This window comes from Opisthorchis viverrini (genome assembly GCF_000715545.1).
Source record: "Opisthorchis viverrini unplaced genomic scaffold opera_v5_63, whole genome shotgun sequence".
Taxonomy (NCBI): Eukaryota; Metazoa; Platyhelminthes; class Trematoda; order Opisthorchiida; family Opisthorchiidae; genus Opisthorchis; species Opisthorchis viverrini.
The window spans coordinates 170333-190640 of record NW_008751719.1 but is presented as its reverse complement, the minus strand read 5'-3'; the positions used below and the strand labels follow the sequence as shown (position 1 = coordinate 190640).

Below are 20308 nucleotides of genomic sequence, written 5' to 3'. Positions count from 1 at the left end.
ATACAGGGTACACATAAAACAAGTCTAGCGCAATCAGGTTAGATTCGTCCATTAGTTGACATGTACGACCAACTGAATGCTACTCAATCCATAGTTTTACTGTTTGGTTTTAAATGTATCCGAAGTCTTATTTCGGTTGAACAGTGTGTACGTTTAAAAAAAAGTTTAATTTGAGAAGTACCCTCAGTTACAAATTACATTCGTGTCAAGCAGGGACGCGAACGAATCTCTCGTCTGTGATACCCAGAATATCGTGTCAACAGAAACAGGAGGTGGCATTCGGGCACAGCCCATTCAGTTGAAGAATACCATAGACGAGAGATTCATCTGAGTCTTTCGCTAAGACACGAAATTTATTACACGAAATTTATTACAACTTGGTATCCAAGTTTACCATGGGGCTAATGAGCCCCAAGAACGGGGGACTGCTTCCAACAGTCGAAGTCTGATCTATTCGTTTGCCAAAAGACAGGCCATTATTCAAGATATCTATAAAATTATTGGCATTGATAGAAAAATGAGCCTATAAACCGAGCTGCGTGTGATAACTGGCAGGCGCGCACATCTAGTTCTACAAGTTGCAACTCCGACCGTATAATCAACATCGGTAAAATCAAACGCACTTAATGTGTTTAGAAAATGTGGATTACACAGTGACATGGCTGGAGTGCAATCACGAGGAACCAGGTACTAACACTGAACTTTCGGTACTAAGTAAAGCTTGTATCAGGATACCATAACAAGTTCCGTCAGTTCTGAAGCTTAACGTGCCAAACGTGTGAACACTTAATATGAATGCTGCACTTCTGGGGAAGAAACAATGTATGGACGGAACATAAGTTAGTTTGCGAATGAGTGTGGTTTTTGGATCATCGGTACAGTCGGTGACAGATTCCATCAAACCTGTGCTTACGGGCCCTATCGGAATGGTGGAGAGTCGTTGTGTAAAGAAAACACGGATTTGTAAGGGCTGATCAACAACGACCATTGTAGATAGTTATTTGCTGTAGAGGCACTTGACTGTATGATGCAAGTAGCTACATACAAACATATGTACAAAAGTACTACTCGGCTCCAAAACGAGCTTATATCCAACATTGTTGCCCTCTGAGACCATCCTATTGGAGTATACGACTGAAATGATTACGGGGGAGCCGAGTGTACGTGATTCCTATATGAGAGCTTATTGAATAAGCTGATATCAAAAGCTTTCGTCCAGTTCTAAGACCGTATGTTCAAACACCGTACCTGAAGGTTGACCTACGGCAGTTTCTAAAATGTCAAACCAAAGGAGCCACTGTAACCTAGTTAGATGCTTACACAAAGTGAATGGGGCTGAATTGGTGTCGGTCCCTTCTATTGTGAAGGCTTTTTCGACCAACTTGTTGCTACTCCCTTGTTTCGTTACGGTTTCGCCTACGGCTTCCAACCTAAGTGCAGCATTTCTCAACACCTCCAAGGTAAGCAGTCTAGTAAGCCAGGTTCCAATCATTAGGCCTATCAAAATGTTTGTAACAGCGAGAGTCCCAGTAAGTGCCGCGGCAGTGTTTTCCACAAATAATGCGGCAAGAAAAATCTGGCCTGCAAGTGGTAAGGATACTGGATTGTCAACGCTTTATCTAGACGATCAATTTCATGATACGCTGCTGTAGGGTCTTGCTTCCAGTGACAGTTAGGCACTTCGTCAAGAGTCGAGATGGATCTGAATGCGAACTTGAAGCTGCTAAATAAAGTTGACATATTGGTGAGGTTGCGAAAGGTGAAGCCGTCACGATATACGGAAAGCAGACACCGTTCAACCACCCTATTTCCCAAATCTGTTACCTGCCGATAAGACAGCCACCTCTCTCGGCCCGGTTGATGTCACAGCCAGTTTACTTGAATCTGCAAATATAGCAGCTGCTAATTTGACGGATGGGGAGCCACGTGTACAGCAAAAGCCAGATCCATGGATGCAATCATTTGGAAATTGTTCGTCATACAATCTAACTTCCATTCGTATTCACTAGAGTTTATCGTAATAACCTGAAGCAGGCGCATAACTTTCTCAGGCAATCGATTCGGTGTCAACTGAGGAACCCGAAAAATCGTTCAGCTGTAAAACCCTTCCGGTGCCTAGCTGCTATGCCACCCGAGGGAAGCACGAGGGCTGGCATACTGCCAGGTTGCCCAAGCCTAGACAAGGGAAATCGAGAGGCAGGGGTTGGGTTCGCACCACAGACCTTCAGGTCAGTCAATTCACGTCCTAACCACTTGAGCCACTTGAAGAGCCAAAGAGGAGATCAGTTAGCTATATCCACACCACCATGGAAAGGGGACTCAACACTGAGAACTCGCACAAGATAACCCTGTCTAGCAGGAAGTCTCTCTCGTCATAATGCTCAGTGAGCGAAAGTTTGAACTAAATTAACGGCTCCTACCTAACAAATGCGAAAGAAAAGGAAATGGACGCTGATAGACACTCGATTCGTCTTCCCTCGACTAGTCCCCCTGGAATCTACCTTCAGTGTGTAGCCTGCTAAGGACGAGAGTGAGCAAGGTAATAATGTGCAAGTCGTAAGGCCAGTAGTTGAATGTAAAGTCTGGCTACCAAGTTAAAATGGAAATCCTGCTAGAAAACGAAGTGCGCATATTTTGGTCGTCAGTTATATTACTGAGGTGTTGGTAGCAGAAGTTAGACTTTTCTAATCAATCTAAATCTGCACGCTGATGGCACCGGTAACTGATGGTCATGATGGCAGTGATGATGATGATGATCCCAAATGACCATTGTATAACAACATCGAGCAAGAAGCAGAACTGCGGAATCGATGAGAGTGCCAGCGCGGCTACCTCAGTCCACTATTCAACCGATTGTGAATGCGATAGTGATTTTGTACTTTATGGATCAGTGGCTATTCAGACCTACAGATACGTGTAGGTCGAAGTAATTAGACATGACGCAAGCAGGACATGCAACATGCGAAGTTAGAAACAGAACGCGCCGTTGGTCACTTGTCTGTGGGTACAAAGCTGTAACACGAAAACGACTGGCATTAATTGGGCCAATAAGTCCAAACCAGAATGTAATTTGATGCTCCCCAAGTAGCGCGCGTAGGCAGATTGTTTACGGGTCAGTGCGACGCCAAGTCGGAAAACAATGACCAACACAAATTCATCGTTTACCACCACATACAATGAAATATGCGAAAAAAACTCCGAAATGTCCTCAGTAATGAGAAAGGTGTCGTTATAAGTAAGCACATAGATACCGGACCCAAAATAGGAGCGGACGCCCTTAAAACCAGATAAGAGCGTTCGCTTTTCATCGAATCCGTCTCTCCATACTATGATATCCTGCCCCACATCACACATACCGGCTCCTTACTCACTGTTAAATAATACTGCAGCGACTACTTGTTAAGCGATACTGATGAAAGGACTCATGCATACTCAGGGGTTAACAAAACAAATGCCATTCTATTCTAATATGACGTAATGGAAGTTACTAAGTGCTGGAGATAATAAAGTACGCTAACACTTCGCAGAGAATGCAGAAATCTCCCAAAAATTGTTCCACTCGTATAAGGAGAGGATGCATCGTCAGAGAGTCCATGATCAAATTCCCTTCCCTTGAAATAGGTTGCTCACGCAAACACTTCCGCCTAGATGGCGGCCTCCCTTGGGTGTGGGTTACAAATTAGTGAGGACAAACTAACAACCTGATTAACAAACTTCCGGGGATAACCTAAACTGCTCCTGTTCTACGTCTCAAACTCATTTCCGTCTTCAGTCTGTTTGTGCATTAAACTCAGCATTATTTTCACTTTTTCCGCTTTCTATTTCACAGGTAAAACTCTGAACTGAACACTGTCAACTTTCTATCTTATCTAATCACATCTTGTCCCTAATATCGATTTTCCGCACCTGCGTAACCCGCCTCCATTATATTCGTTTTTTTTCATGCATTGGCTTTTACCAATTAGGGAAAAGGATGTCCCGAAATCGCATGCACTCTAGCGATCCCATGAAACCGCTGTTTGTTCTCCACACGGGATTCAAGTTAATCACTGGGACCAACGGCATCATCAAACTATCGAAACTGGGGTGAATGGAAGGTCAATCCTGCAGGGCAAAAAGGTGCTTACAAACACGGTATCCAAAGGATGGATACAGAAACCTTGTCAGAGGCAGAGGAAACTCTCACACCACAAATAAATAGCCCTGCTGAGTTTTGTTCGTCAGAATCTCTCATTTTTAATGAAAGCTAAGAGTCAGTTCTCCCTTTATGCAAGCCCTCCACAATATTATCACGAACCGACAACGTAAGCTAACAAGATTCGGATGGTGCATTAGTCTTGTAAGCAATGTGGCCAGTTAATCTTTGCTGATGAATTCAAACATATTCGTGCCACTTTAATATCGATGTCTCGATAGGAATAAGCTACAAGGACTATTACAAGGTGATTATAAGGTGCTTAAATAAAAACCCATGTGGAATCAACCATTACCGAGTGTGGTTTCGGGCAGTGTGCGTAAAAGTTCGGCAGTTGTCTTCGCGATTAGTGCCATCGAGGGGATACAGGGACCAGTCTCATTCGGCAACCCATTGACCAAGGGTTTTGATGGGTGGTCCGAATGGCCGTTGGTGACCTGTTTGCTCGGTCGCTTCTTATCGATGGGTAAATTGTTCTCGGAACCTGTCGTGTCTAGTGCGGCAGTTGGGGGAGCAAGGTCGTTCATTTCGTTGGCATCCAGGAGAATTAGGTTGTGCTGTTGGATCAACTCATCACGAGCTTCAATTTGCTTCCGAGCAAATTCCAATCGATTTGTCAGTTCTGTGATTTGAAGTCGATGGTACGCCAGATCCTGATAAAAGTGGTATGATCATAGGTTATTTGAAACTACAGATTCTCAGAAAAATTCTGTTATGAAAATTGAAACATTAAGTGTAAGTGGACCCTGCTGACGTGTTTACTTTGTGTAAACGACGAACTCCCAGTGGGCTTTTGATTTGAAGTCTGGTATGGGTGCACTTACCGTGCAAGGTACTGAAAAGAACGAACTGAAGATCACGAGGAAATGTAATCCTCAATTTGACTGATAAGTTGCAACAGAAGCAGGAGGAATGATAGGATTCGAAGAACCCCATTAACACTGCAGAATCACGAAACACAGGAATGGAATCAATCCCTGAGTAAACAAACGTCCAATGGCATAGAAATGCTGAACTGCTGTACAACAACGTCGGAAGTTTAAATTATTCCAGAGGATTTTTGGGTACTATCGGTATACAACATGAAAACGGTATACACAAAGTAAGAGTTATTCTGGGCCCTTCTGTTTCATAAATGAGAATAGATTTGGAGTGATCCCCTCAAGATAGGATAAGGCCTAATTCTAGTAGTCCAATTGTGAAAGGAAAAGCAGAGAGTGCAACAATATGGTGTTGAAATGGGGTTGAGAAGTTTGTCTAACCAAATGGTTAGTTCAAAATATACATCAGTTTTAGCGAGATACACTCATTTGCATGCCAATTTGTTTTTAACAGGAGACTAACTGGGAGACTAGCTGAATGTGGGCGCTCGAACGAGAGAATGACAGCCACACCCAGCGGCGGAACACACAAGATTTTTCATATTTTCGTAGGTAGTACCTACTGACATGACTGTTTTAACTAAGTACTGTCCGCTATACCAGTGAAGACCTCCTGACTGGACAATAATATAGCTCCGGATAAACACATTGACATTCTTCGGAGCGCTTCTGGTTGCAATACCAATGGAAGGCAAAAAAGCTACATGACGGAGTGAGTGAAACCATTGTTTCCGTTGTTACATGATAATAATAATAGGCTTTCGCGATAAATTATTCTAGTCCAGAGAGATGGAATAACCATAGTTCGTGAGAACCTAGAAGGCAGGAGTTGACGATCGACATAGCTGCGGTTAGATAAGATGTAGTACCCAACCGACTAAGTGATGACTTCACTGGAACGTATTTACATTCAGTCACAGCCTATGGAATTTATTCGTATCTGGTCAAACTTGATGGCACCGGATGTCTGTTGAGTAGTGAAGAGACCAGTTGACTAGGGGTTCATTCAATCCAGTTAATTATGCGTCGGTGGGAGGCCCTGAGTTCAATTTCCATAGTCATCGTTTCGGTATTTGTGCTAAAGCTCCCGATTCAATTCAGCGTGCGCTAAACGTATAACCCCAGAGGAAAATGACTGGGAAAAGAGGCCAACCCAAACACGATCCACAACAACGTTCGTCCTTCTACCGCTTAGTTTTCGACCCTCACCCGGAAAAAATTCAAACATTTCTTTACCTCCAGTGGTATTTTTTCAGGGGGGTTGGTGTGCTGCTATCTTCTACACAAATAAAGTTTTTAATTTCTACTGTCCCATTTCCTTAATACTTTCCAGGTCTCCGACACAGAAATGACCTTTCAGCATGAGAACCAGCGGAGCTAGAACACATCCGGTGGTTACATCTTAATGACCCTTATCACCAGTAACCTGCAGGTATTACCAAATCACAATCTGGTAATTGGATTATAAGGATGCATTTCTTCTAACAACTACAAGAGTAACCAAACTGAAGAAGTCCATACAATTACCCACGATAAACCAATGTGGTTTGGGCTCTATAGAACCCAAAAGTCACTATAGGACTGGAACTATCACAGTTCCCTCCTATAATTCAAACCAATAGTTGTTTTGGATATGTGAACGATACCAATGTTTGCCTCATTATGGGGATACTTGGCTGATGGTCCCTTGGAACCCTCCATAGCAAGTTCATGTGAACCTCATGTGTTTAAGTGTGATGCGGGCATTCTGTGTGATACCCAAGATGATACAGCAGCCGTTCGATAAGTGGGAAGTCAATTCGCCTCGGTGGCATTTGCCCTTTTCTTTGCCCCTTGTGTGCTTCAGTGTCCTAGTAAAAATTTACCAAGGTCCACTTCCTTTTAGATCAATAACGAAGCTACTTAGCCCAGTGATGAGTCGACCCGGATGCAATAGCTGATATCTGTCAGGCAGAAAGTCACATGAGAATGCTGTGGTCCGTCCTAAAAAGGCTTAATGAGTTAGCCAAACTATTCAGCCAAGAAATAGTTCACTCGTGTTCGAAAAAAAAACCCAACACAGTTCAAGTAAAGTCCAGTAAAATGGAACCGCCTATTGCTGAAAACAGAATCCAATTTTGATGTCTGCTTTTCGAAGACATCACAGGACATGCCTCCACATATGTCCACCCGCCGCCACTCCACTACACAACGGAGAGGTAAGCTAGACTGATGGTAAGACATTAGTGACCAAATCGTTCATCCCATGGAACAAGGTAATTATTCTGCACTGCGTTCCACTGATTCACAAGTGGGACCTTCCTGTGCGTAAGTTAAGCAGGAAGACAAAACACCTGGTGTTACACTGTAACGAGGAATGATCTGTGCCAAACAGGGCAGTTGTCGACGCACTTCCGCTGAAGAGGACACAAACATCAGCCGCTCTAACGACTGAAAAGACGGCAGGATTGATGTGGAACACGTCAAAAGCTCGAGCAATTTTTCCACAAATCTGTTTACATTGGGCTGGGTTTGTGGTTCACACCATTTCCTTGTCACCTGATAGCAGATTTAATGTCCAGTAAAACATTTCTATACCTTACAGAACTGAAATAGGGATTTTTCGATAGCACTGTGGTGCACAGTAAGTGCACGTGCAAGATCGTAGAACCCGGTTCAAGAGAAAAAGCAATGGTGCGTGCGGAAAAGCACACAAAACTCTGTGATAAGTGATACGTTGGAAAAGCAGAAAATTTTTTTCTGCGGCGAATATTAACCAAGTATCGACATGAGTTTAACGAGTGAAGAAAACGGTCGGAATTAACGAAATACACTCATTTGCAAACTAATTTGGTTTTTCGACAGACTCACCTGGAACCCAGCTGAATCTCTCGGTAGTGCATTACAAAAATATATGTGTATCGCGATATCTCGAATATCGTAGCGACTGAAACATGATGCGGCCTGGTGCAGCACATTCAGTTGCCTGGAAACATCAAAACCGAGAGATTCAGCTGGGTTCCAGGTGAGTCTGTCGAAAAACCAAACTAGTTTGCAAATGAGTGTATTTCGCTAATTTCTGCAATTTGGTTTCAAGTAGAACATAAGGTTGACGGAAATTCGGGGACTGCGCCTACCCGATGGGCCCCGAGGAGGGCGAAACCGGTCTTGGGCTGTCGAGGAGTTTTAAGCAACCTTATGGGTAGTGCGTTACAAAAACAACCGGAATTTCAATGCAAGTTAAACGCTCGTAACCGAAACTACTGACACACGCGTTATGATGGTCATCGGTTCTGAATGAAAACGAAGAGGAAGGATGGACTAATAAATTCGGTTGTCGAGCAAGCCGACGTTATAAGTGAACCGAAAACAATAAAAAACGTGAGGAAATAGGTGAAAACCATGGGCAAGAAAACACAATCGATTGACTTAGTATTATTATGGACGTGTGTTTGCGTGCCAGCAAGTTTACGAACGATGGAAGGTCGACGTCAACACTCCATACGCACATGCACACAAAAGTGGGAGGAGTCCAGCTTCGTCTGCGAAAACACCAAGTTCCTGATAAGAGACACATGAAACATAAACGCGGAGGGTGTGGTAGGAAATACCCCGATCTGTTTTGCTTTCCGCACAGTGAATCAGAGTGGAAAATTAATGGACCAAGAGGTCACTTGGTAAGGATTTCTTCCAACTTCGAAAGCACCTGAGATACAAATCCTACAGTAGCATAGTAAAAAAAACTGAACCACCACTGGACGTCAGTTGATGATTTTTAGGTATTGAGGGCACTAGAATGGGTAGTTGTGGAAGGCAAAAACTAAGTTTAGGAAGAAACACGTAACAACAGTCCTTCGAAGAGCCAACTTTGCTAGGATCGCCTGAAAATAGCCTCCCAAGTGTGGGATATTGTAGGAAATGCATTTCACTTGATAAAACATCTACAGCTATTAGCTCTTATTAGGAAGAAATGAATTTTGTTGGCCAGAGTAGACGAAAGGCGGGACAAAATTGGCTTGATATATTCGTCCGCTACTATCTCTGGATAGATGAGTACTCTCCGGAGAATGGATTCTCTTCTGGGGGGTCTTTAATGGGGAAGGGACGAAGCCTCATTCTTGATGAAAGACTGATGGTGGACAAAAATAGTACGAAGGTAGTAGACTAATGAAGTTGGACACGAAAATACTGTGAAAATACTGTAAAACCCTCGGAACTACAGAACGGTGAGAGATTCGTGCCAGGTTTTAGGCAGTTCCAATTGAGGAGATCGTTGAAAGCAGGTCAATCAAGGGGGCCGATGGGAACAACGGAAACTACCTAGGAAGCACAAAACAGATGATTGGCGTTGCTGATCAATTTCGTCAAGAACCGAAGGTGCTAGCGAACAGGAACAGTCGGCTGCAGGAAAACAGTAACCATCTTGATGAGCTCCTGCACTTAGGATAAGTTTATCTTCATCAGTGAAAAAAATAACTGATAGACGTGTGGGAGTGAGGAGCACCCACTGAAAAAGCCGCTCTCCTAGATGGAGATCACTCCTGAAAAGAAACTACTGAGTGGTTCCTCGAAATTCCACCCAACGAATATATCCCTCCTAGAAGAAGCTATACTCGGTCGGTCACTCCGGGTGGTCCCCTACAATGAGACGACTGTATCTGAGATACGGGTATAAATGCGAGTTGTAAACGTCCCTCTGGTAAAACGAAGGGCTTAGACGACAATATTGGAGAACAGCTAGCTACCCAGGTTGCCTACTAGGAGGAGAAATTTACCCGTATATTTACTTGACAAATTGAATCCAAAAGCACTTATGCTCCTGTCACGGTTATCTGGCTGCTCGTATTGAAGTTACCGGTTCCCCAAAGTGACTCGTTTACAAAGCGCCGATGATGTGCCAATAACTATTGAGTTCACACACAATTTATAGACAACATACTCGACATATTTTTCACCTCGAAACCTGGTAGTAAACCATGGATGTTATCGAAATCGAAGATTTACTTGAAGTCATTCTACTGCTAATATCACACGGAGAAACCGTGTGAGTACAACAATTTCTCCATGAGTGAGAATTTAAAGGTAGGCTGAAACCATGCGTAACCTGCAATGGGGTCCCGTCGGCTGCGACCGATTGTGTAATAACACACGAAAGACAGGTCATCGCCCAGCGCATCTCTCCTGAAAAGGTGGCTATGGAGAGATCTCGAGTCTGGAGGCGATGGCTGGTTCTAGCTTGCTGGCCATGTTGAACCCTCGAAGAGTATAGAACCGAACAGTAGAGTGTGAGAGGCAGGGTGTTAGGACCAGGTACTTGGCGAGAGTGTTGATGGCATTGTCTGAGCGCATTATCTAGTCATTAAATGCCAGGCGTTGTTCACGCCTAGATCAAGCGGAACGGGAGATTGAGGTTACTGTTAGGGAACAGCACTATCCAGAATATGAGCAAAATATTGTTATGTGAGAACTATTAGCCTCCATGAATGGTACAAGAATTCAGGTGACCAGCAGTTTGGAATTCGATTAATAAAACACTTCGCAAAACATCTTTCGCGTATTTTATCCTAACCGTGTTAGCTAGGTCAAACGATATGTCTGGTTCTTGATCCTTAAGTGGACCAACAAGCAGGAGAAGTAGAGCTTTCCTATGGACATTCGCTTCTTGGGGCAAGATAGCCATTATAGTACCACGAAAGAGGCACCAGAATCACTCAGTTGAAAAAAATCCAGAAAGGAATATGCAAACGAAAAACGTATATATAGCTCGGTATATAGCTCCTCGAAGGTAGGTAAAAACTGAAGCCGACTGTCAACAACACACTTGGAGGCAGCAATCAACACCCATCAGCGTTTTCTTCGCGATGTCTCTGACTGAGGGCAAGCATACACTGTAAGCTTGTGCTTTTCGTTCACGAATGTTGAATGTAGGATGGTGGACCCACATAACGAAAGACGCTTCACTATGCAAATTTTGTTTCTTACAAGAGTTACTCAGTGTCAAATGTGTGCAGCCACGTGCACCGGACGACGGAAGTTTGAGGCAAACACACAGGCCTGTTTCTCCGTGAGAAGTATCTGTGGAGATCACGGGTTTCAGCACGAAACCATTTGTCGGCTGTGCCAGCTAGCGGACTTTAACAGCTGTTTGGAAAGTTGCATACAGTTAGTGATACGAGGGAATCAACTACAAGTGATACTGAGTACCTTAATGGCCACGGTGTCCTACATTGTCCATATCTAAGTTTCGGGACACAAACTCGACGTCTGAGATGGGACATTTTGTGAAGGAGCAGAATTTGCATGCCCGTTACCCTCTTGAACATCCATTCATCAGTTTTGTGTCAGTAACGGGGCAGCACGAGGAACTTTAATATAAATCAGCATCCAGCCAGACCACAAAAAATCCAACCAAACTGGCCGTCCGCCCATGGGTTTAATCGATTTGCTGACAATGCGAGTGAAATTACATTTCTAAGAATAGTTTAGCTAGAAGGCCATGTGCCAGGTTACAGCGGACAGACAGAGAAGCGTAGTGATATGGTATGTTTGGTTTACAGATCGATAGGTAAGGTATGCACACCGCTTTCATTAAACTTTTTTCTAAACAATTTTCATAAACAGCGTTGAGTGAACCATGTATTGTGAAGATCCACTGATTCTGCACAAGGTGGCGTGAATGTGTGGTGTATGAGAAAAATGATATCACTGAATAAAATAAGGCGATAATACACTGAGGAAAGTCACTCAAGGATGGAAACCGAGGAAAAGTGATGGTTAGAGAACGGGAATAACCACGACCCGGTCGTATATGTTGGTCGAAAAGGAACCACTGGGTGTCTGCACACAGTTGGATAAGCAAAAACAGCTCGCGGTGCTGCACACAGGGCCTGGACGTTGGTGGAAATCAGAAATGATAAGGTAGGCGAGCAAACATACACACAGGCTTATTGTAAGTCATCAGTCGGCCTAAACATGATAGTATAACAATGAGAACTGACACTTGTTTATCGAGGAAGCACGAGTATCATCCATTCATTCCTAATTCAGATGATTGTATTCTTCAGTTCAGAGAAAGACTGCTTGTGATGCAGCACTAAGGAGGATTGTGTTTGGAAGCTTCTAACACATGCGATGATAGCATGCTCCAGAACTCTATGTCAAGTGTCAGATTCTCCCACCATCTAAAACGAAAGCTACAAATTCTTTCGGAGATTCAGGTATGTCCGAAGTTGTAGATTAGTGGTTTCAGGATGCGACTTCAGATAATTCGCCTCAAATGACCCAACCAGAGAAGCTGGTTCCGCCTCAGGCTATATTTAATTCCAACAGTGTCTGTTTTCCGAAAGGCTTTGATGCTTAAGACCCGGTCTGTCCATTTTGTCTGAAAAACGTTGCGCAAATATTGCGAGTGAAAGGATAAGCAATGCTGAAGTACATCGAATGGTATTCGGGAGAAATAACTCAAGCTCAATAGATGAATTGATCACACTGCATGGGTTGCGTTGGCTTGGCCACGTGCTGCGTATGCCGGTCGAATGACTTCCTCGGAGGGTTCTTTTCGCACAACCACGAACCAGAGGCGGTCAAACAACGACTTGGAAGCAGAGCCATTACCAGCAAACTCAGCTGCGCTGGTCACTGCCGTCTTCCTGGATGGGGACCAGGAGACGGGACACATCAATAATTAGAGACATTGTTGAACATGAAAAAGTCGCACCCTCAATGACGCTCGTGCATCCAAGCTGTTGCATTCAGTGCACAGATCCCTTCTCAATTCCCCCAATTAACAGTCTACCGACAGCGCTGTATTCACGCACCAATTTGTCAGCACCCGCCTGCGCAATTACCTACCCCACCTCCCCAAATCATCGGTGAACGAAACTGTGGCAGCTACACCCTACGACCCAATTTGTCAGCACCCGCCTGCGCAATTACCTACCCCACCTCCCCAAATCATCGGTGAACGAAACTGTGGCAGCTACAGCTACCCTACGACAAATACGCGCTTCTTATAGCTGACAATGATGATGATGCAAGTGAAATCGGTCAAGTACTTCAAAATGCCGCCTGTAAAGTATTCGCATTACGTTACCGCACAGTAGTGAAGACAGCACAACAGACCGATATACTACAGCCGTGGTTGTATCCGTGAGCGATAAGTGCCCCAGATATGTGTCTCAAGGCGACCAAATGCTATACCAGCCTTCGTAACTCAGGCGTTCAGTTCAATTCACGCGTTAGTGTACTGTCAGACAAGTAGCTCGCCACTTCCTTTAAGCAGAACACAAGGTTTATGGAAACTTGGGGACTGATGAGCCCCAAAAAGGGCGAAACCGGTCATGGGCTGTCGAAGAACCTCCAGCAACCTTAGGAGTAGTGAAGGCACTTCAGACAAAGAGTAAAAGGAGTCCGAAACGTCCAAAGAAGCAATAGTTGACGCAGTCACGTTATCAACTGTAATCACAAAGTCTACGAACAAACTCAGAACCATCAGCATCCGAGTAAATATGTAGTATGGAATGTGCACCCTAACTGTAGAGTCGGAATTACGACGATGAAAACTTGACACACCGAAGCTTGTAAAGAAAGGCAAAAAAGTACGAAGACTTACACGCTTCTTCTCAGCATACGACTTCTGAAGTGAGGAATTAAGCTCCATCATATCGTCCAGTTTATCCTTGAGGAGGTCAACTTCATAACTACCAGATGGATAAACGAATACATAGTTTTGTTTTGTTAGCACCACAAAATCGTGCAACATAGTGATACGTAAGTGTACAGTCAACATAAGAAGTTTCGAAGCTCAAGAACACTACAGCATGAAAGGTATAGTCACGAGTTAACTTGACTCAAACAGAATGAAAGCAATGGAGAACAAGATGGAGGTTCTTCAGCGACCAACGAAGAGTTTGTTTAACTTATCGACATTCTTTAGGTTTTCGTTGTTATACATACGCGAAAGAATGCAGAAAAACTCAGCTTCTGAGCTCGATGCAGGGAATATCTTCGGCACGAGAAGCCAACCGATAATCAGAAAGGACTACTGAAGGTCCAGGGCACATTTTTTTGCTTACTTCACGGCCCAATAGAAAAAACCAAGTGCAGAGCATCCAACAACATAAAGGCGTCGGGACTGTCTGCATCCGTTGACTATGTGAGGCAGAAGCGCGAAAAAGTGAGAGTAAAGAATCACTTGTTCTTTTCACTCACATCCGTCAGTTAACGGGTGTTTTGTAGCGAAATAGATCAAATCTGAATTCTTCATACAACCGTGCTAAGAACCACCAGAAAGACCATGCGCGTGTACACCTACATGCGCGTACACGTCGTAACAGTGTGGTTTGTTGAAATCGATATAGACACGGATTATCGGTTCACATGCAGAGTCAGCACAAAGGTGGCAGTGATCGTGATGGTGGCGACTGGTGAATGCGAAAAAAGCGAAACCATCAATCTAGTCGATGTTGATATTACCCCGACTTATTGATCCCATGTAACAAAAGGTAGAAAAGAACAAGAAACCACGTTCATTTGGCAGAACACACTATGCAGGAGTAATAATCCCTTGAGCGATCTGTCAGTGTGGGTCTGGTGCTCGCGAACGATGCATAAAGGATCGAACCGAATGTATCATTTGCAAATTTGAGCAAACGTGACATGAAGCGAACTGACTGTTTTGAATTTCTCCTAAAAATTCTGGGAACGGATCTTCGGGCGGAGTACAGGAAAACACAGCCTTTTGACAACTGACATAAACCTTCATATTAAAGTTGAACAGTTAATAGTACGGAAATGAGGGAACAAAATTAACCTGAGATTCAACTGGCTGCTGATCTGTTCGCCAAGCTTGGCAATTCGCTTACAGACGTTTCTTTGTCAATCGTGAGGAAGTCATCGGTGCGCGGTGGGTGGCTACTTCCTTCTTATCTACTTATGTTTACAAGGTTGTAAGAGTGTACTTGATCAGTGCTTGAACAGGTCAACAGCTATGTGGTACACAACCTACCCACGCACCCGAGTCACCAGTATTTCGATACAGTGCTAATAAAACTAACAGACCATCAATTCTACTCCAAATGAGGGCCCTGAAAATTATGAAACAACCAGTGAAAACATCCTACTCTTTCGTGACAGAGGTTTTGAAACCGGGGATTACTGGAATACTCCCGTGTCAAAGTGGTCATTAATCTAGAAAGAAATCTCTTTCCAGTCGTTCAGCCATCGCATAAGGATTAGATCTGACTCAAGGTGAAGCTCGCACTGAGTCGGAGGGTGAGACCATGAGAAGATCCCGTGGGGCGAGGTAAATCCGAGGAGCAACATACGGAATGACCGTTCGGAGAAAAACGACACATCTAACTAACGACTCAACATCCTACAAATGCAAAAGTATGAAATTTGCTTTGGTCGGCTTGAATACGGGCACGCGCCTTCAAAAACACTAACCCATAAAGGGTTGGATTTCCTTACATGGATAACGTATGGAGACAGGGCCCAAAAATATTTAGACAGTTATGGAGAGAACGTAGGAGCTAAACCTAGGAGCTAAACTTAGGTATGATGCTGCAGGCAGTTGCAGGTAGATGACTCATCAGCTCTGAGTCAGACATGAGTCTGAAATAATCAGATGGTATGCACAGCGGTCGTATTATATGAGAAAGTCTCGACATTACGAGCTGCAGCTGTTTACCTGTATTGTGTAAACCTCAGGCGTGCGAACTATTCATTCGCTGCAAGTTTGGTGAAACTGACACCTTCAAAAAGGACCGTATTTTACCCAAACCAAGGTTGTTTGGGCCGCTCCCTGAGTGAACCTACTACGAGTGTGTAGATCCATGTGACAAACAAACTACTTTACGTAAGTCTGTCATGATCGAATGTCTTCATGTATACGGCTGCTTATTTTTGGGTAAAAATCCACGGAGCGTGCAATAGAAATGTGGGAAAAACAGGTTACCACTGGCTAGATGAAAAGGTAACTAATAGATCAGTCACCCAATAACATCCGAACATGAAACCTTTCCAGTTCTCCGCCCGACAATCACCTCCTCCTTCTAGAGCGCGAAGATAACCAGTCTGGGTAACAAGTAGTCATCGTAAGAAGCTTACCGCAGAACTTGTGTATCGTTGTCAAGCTGCGCGTTGACCATCATTGCACCCTTGAATTTGTCTTCCAACTGGTTCAGTTGCATCCGCAGGTCTCGTGCATCCGCTGTGCGCGCGAATGAGCTGACACTTGAGCTGAGCTCAACTGATGAACGCTGGCTGCTGAAGCGGGAATTGCCGTTTGATGCGCCCTGGAGCATAAGAAACGGAGAAAGCATGCAAAAAGAGGTAAAGTTAATAAGTCCGCCCCATACTATCCAATAGGGATGGAGGGAAAAGGTAAAAACGAAAAGTGGAGGAACCAACGGCATCATAGAGTCCGATGTAAGTGGTGTGTTTCCGAACAAAGGCACTTACTCTGGGGCCATCGTAGCCGTTTTCTTCCTGCATAGAAGGTTATTGTGGGTGAAATATAACGCCAACCTACCTCATTACGAAGTCGTTCAAGCTCCTTCGAACGGAGAAGACGACCTTCTTGTAGCAACTGTCGGTTGGCGGCTCGTTCCACCTCCGTCTAAGGGCAGGTTGTGAGACTGAGTTAAAGATGCATACCTCTTCTGCTGCAATACCGATCGCTGAAATATCTGTTCGGCCTACATGTCTAGCGGACATTACGCGGGTTCGGATAATGCAGCTAAAATGGGCAATAATAAAGGAAGTCGAAAGTAACAGATGATGCTAAGAGTATGAGTTGGAAAATCACACCAATCCACTGAGGTAAGACACGAAAATTGTACTGGGCGCCAAATCACACTAGGTCGAACAGCTATGTGTCTAAGGGTTATTGCATAGTGTTAACTTCACACCGGTTGTCAAATGCTTTTTTTGGTGCACCTTGTGGCCAGCTGCCAAGACAGAGAATTAACTTGAGGAATTGTTTTTACACTGGCACAGCTATATTTGTGGACTGCAGCCTGGTGTTGGTTACACCAAACCTCGTAAGTAGCTCCTCTTTCTAGGACTATAGTGATGTGTGGTCTAGCTTGAGAGGGGCGACATTCCGGCTTGCTCTGTCTGAAAACGCGACGGTAGTCGTGACAGTCGGAAAGGCATCTTCAAGCGTTGGATAATTCCATTGGATGCGCAGATATCCAGTGACTATTAACTGCACGACTGATGATGTTACACGGCGAAGGATTATACATCACCTGATGCAAACGGTGCGACCACTGCAGAAGCGACTTCGATCTGATAGGTATGTAGTGCTTCTGTTTGTCAGCGATATTAGGTTCACAGGCCCAGTACGGAGTTCGCTGTTAGACATGCCACAGCGTGTTATTTGTAGGGTTTTACGACATTAATTTGAGCCCTTAATTGCTTCTCCCCTCGAAACGACAACAATGCCTAAGTCACTGAAGACCGCAATCCAGTTAGTTGCAGTACACTTAGTGCGCCGTACGAACGACTCACGATCACACCGCATGAAGCCTCGAAATGCTTTGGAGGCACAATTAGAAGGAAGGCAACAGTATTCGGATATCTTCCACTGGTAGAGGCTATGTTCCAGCTTCACCACGGCTGCCACATTTTGAGGCTCAGTTTGAGGGAAGGCGGAATGGTGCGTTGAGGACCAAGATATTTTGTATAGAAAGGGGTTAGAGTTCCTCAACTGCAAAAGATCACTTCAGGCGTTCCTCCATGTGACTACTGGGCAGGACCGTTTTCATAATCCTCTCCAAAAATGCCGGTAGAAAACACCAGTACTTCAATTTTTCACCAACTTGACTGAACTTCAGAACAGTCGACGTGATGTGAAGTTATTTTTGTAAGAATAGGTGGACTGAGATACTATGAGAAGACCCTTATCTAAGCGGGGAGATGAGTATGGCCCAAGAGCAAAACTTCCGATTCTGATCATAAAATGGCGATAGTGGGCTTGAGCCTATCAAGTTGTACAGCTCTTTGGAAACAACTCACCTGTTCAAAATCTAAACCTAGGTGACCGAAAGGCTGGGACTGATCAAATCAAACTGACACAAAGCTGCCAGTGTCATTAGGTGCGTGGGGTAAGAAGAACACGCATACTAAGCTCAAGAGGAGGAATAACAACTTCAACAGCAGGAAAGCACCTCGGGATGCTGGTATGCGTAGTCCATTCATTGGCACTGACCATATGAAACTGCTATGAGTTTCAGCTGATTTCTTTCGTGGCGTGATACACAAAGACAAGCACATGAGTAAAGAAGCCGGCGATATCAAAGAACAAGACGTCCATTGCCTGGATTATTTTAATGAGGCTGGAAACTGCACAAGTGTCAGCCATGAATTATATATATTTACCAGACGACTGCCCTAGACAACGTGCTCGTTCGGTAAAGCGATGCCGCATACACAGTCCAGTAAGGAGCATTTCAGTTCTGAAGCCAAGCACAACTACCATACGGTAGACACCACAGCCCATTACATCAGGATCATCAGATACCCTGAGTAAAGTGCGAAAAATCTGGGTTCGTAGCATATGGTTTTAGATGTATGATCAGAATGGGTCTTGTATTCATGTCTTGTAAAACCAACAGATGTCGATCAAGCGATAGCACAAGGTGTGAGCAAGACCTATCTGCTGCCAAATCTGACATAGAGCATAAAAGTTGAAAGCAGCAGCGTGGATGAGATCCCTTGTAGTCAGTAGGGAGTCATTCTGGTTAATTTACTGAGCAGAAGCTTGTTCACGGAGCAACTGTTAGGTAAGTGACGGTTAAATGATTCAGAGGGAGTTGTGCAAGGGACGTGAAGAGAGAAGTCAGTGAATACAGTGCTGTAAGAGCGAATGCTAATTCCCTGTTAACCAGGTCGAAGAGGTTTGGTTGAGGAATCCCACCTTGAATCTTTGACTCAAAAGTCTGGTCACAAAGTGGTGGGAGAGTGTCAGGTCTGCCCCGGGGACCCCGCCCATTACCTCTAGCCCAAAGGTCTGAACCACAAGACAGCGGTTGTTAGGGTTTTCTTGAGGGCCACGTCCCGGAACCAACGAGTCAGTAGTTTGCCTTGCTTGGCTGAAGTGGGCTGGCATGACCTGAGGGCGCAGAGATTCAGGCGATACTGTCTCACTCTTAATGCGGCTATGCACAGCAGGTACCTATGGAGCAGCACCATGCTCTTTGACTTTAAAAGTATTTTGACCGTATTGAGTAGTGTGCTGAGGTTCACGGCCAATAATGAGGCAAATGGAGTGTACAGTTTTCGGGGCCGACGTTTTCTAACTCGCACTCTCTCGGAGGAAGGCTGCAGCGCTGCTTCCGCAAACATAGACGCGTTGGAAGGAAATACCTTACTACCTTCAAAGCCCCACCGCAGAGGATACTGCGACTTTACTTCCAGACCGCCTCGTAGTACCGTTTCTCACAAGACGGACTAGCTGGTGTTCGCCAGATCGCTCCCCGTTGGCTTTCCTGGTATGATTGAATAGTAAGGGACAGAGTTCCAACAAGCAGAGTCCTCAGAATCATTGTAGCGCTGAACGCCGACCAACACGATAAGACAACAGCTTTATTTCGGGTGTCACGAGAGTGACGGAAAGCAATAATATCTCACGATTGAACTGCCTCTCCCTATGGCAATTTCTCCTAAAATAAAACTTTTGGTCAACATAATATCTAAGAACGAACGCATGACTCCCTGGGGAAACGTCGGCCAGATTATTGATTAGCACCGCGCTACCGATTTGAACACGAAGCGTGTGCACTTTGTCTGAAGCGTTCTGTTTCCCATATTCACAAGCCCCTGTTCACAGCGTTCAGCTTGAGGTGCGCTACGCAAATGTTAAATTTCTTGACAAGCAAACTCACAAGCTATGAAATGAGCCCGTGTCCTTTGTCTGAAGCTCCAAAACTCCAAAGTGCGCCAACAGTTCCCGGATGGAAGCACCTGCAGCACAAGCGAATACCCGTTTTCTAATCACCTCATTAATAACACGCTGACGCCATTCAAAACCAGCCACGCTTCTGAGGCATCGGTGGTCGAAGACCTGAAGAAGTCTCACGTCATCTGACAGCAGAGGTCATGTCTCGCACCCATACCACAACAGAGCGCTCACTGTGGCCTTGAGATTTAGTGAGATGTCTTTTTGATGCAACAAGTGACACAAATTAGAAAACGTGACTCGAGCCTTTGAGTTACTTTACTGACTTCATCGGACACACTTCCGTCA

The 20308-nt window shown here is 44.6% G+C and overlaps 1 protein-coding gene across 1 annotated transcript in view; it reads right to left on the bottom strand.

Annotated features, from left to right (window-relative positions):
• Positions 1-16795, bottom strand: part of T265_04035 (hypothetical protein) — a gene marked incomplete at both ends in the record, with an annotated part of 37199 nt that extends 20404 nt beyond the window's left edge. The window contains 6 exons of the mRNA XM_009168670.1: positions 4491-4848; positions 13667-13754; positions 16165-16352; positions 16519-16545; positions 16589-16675; positions 16714-16795. Coding sequence (XP_009166934.1) covers positions 4491-4848; positions 13667-13754; positions 16165-16352; positions 16519-16545; positions 16589-16675; positions 16714-16773 — 808 coding nt within the window. The remainder of the gene's footprint in view (positions 1-4490; positions 4849-13666; positions 13755-16164; positions 16353-16518; positions 16546-16588; positions 16676-16713) is intronic.
• Between the last annotated feature and the right edge of the window lie 3513 nt (positions 16796-20308).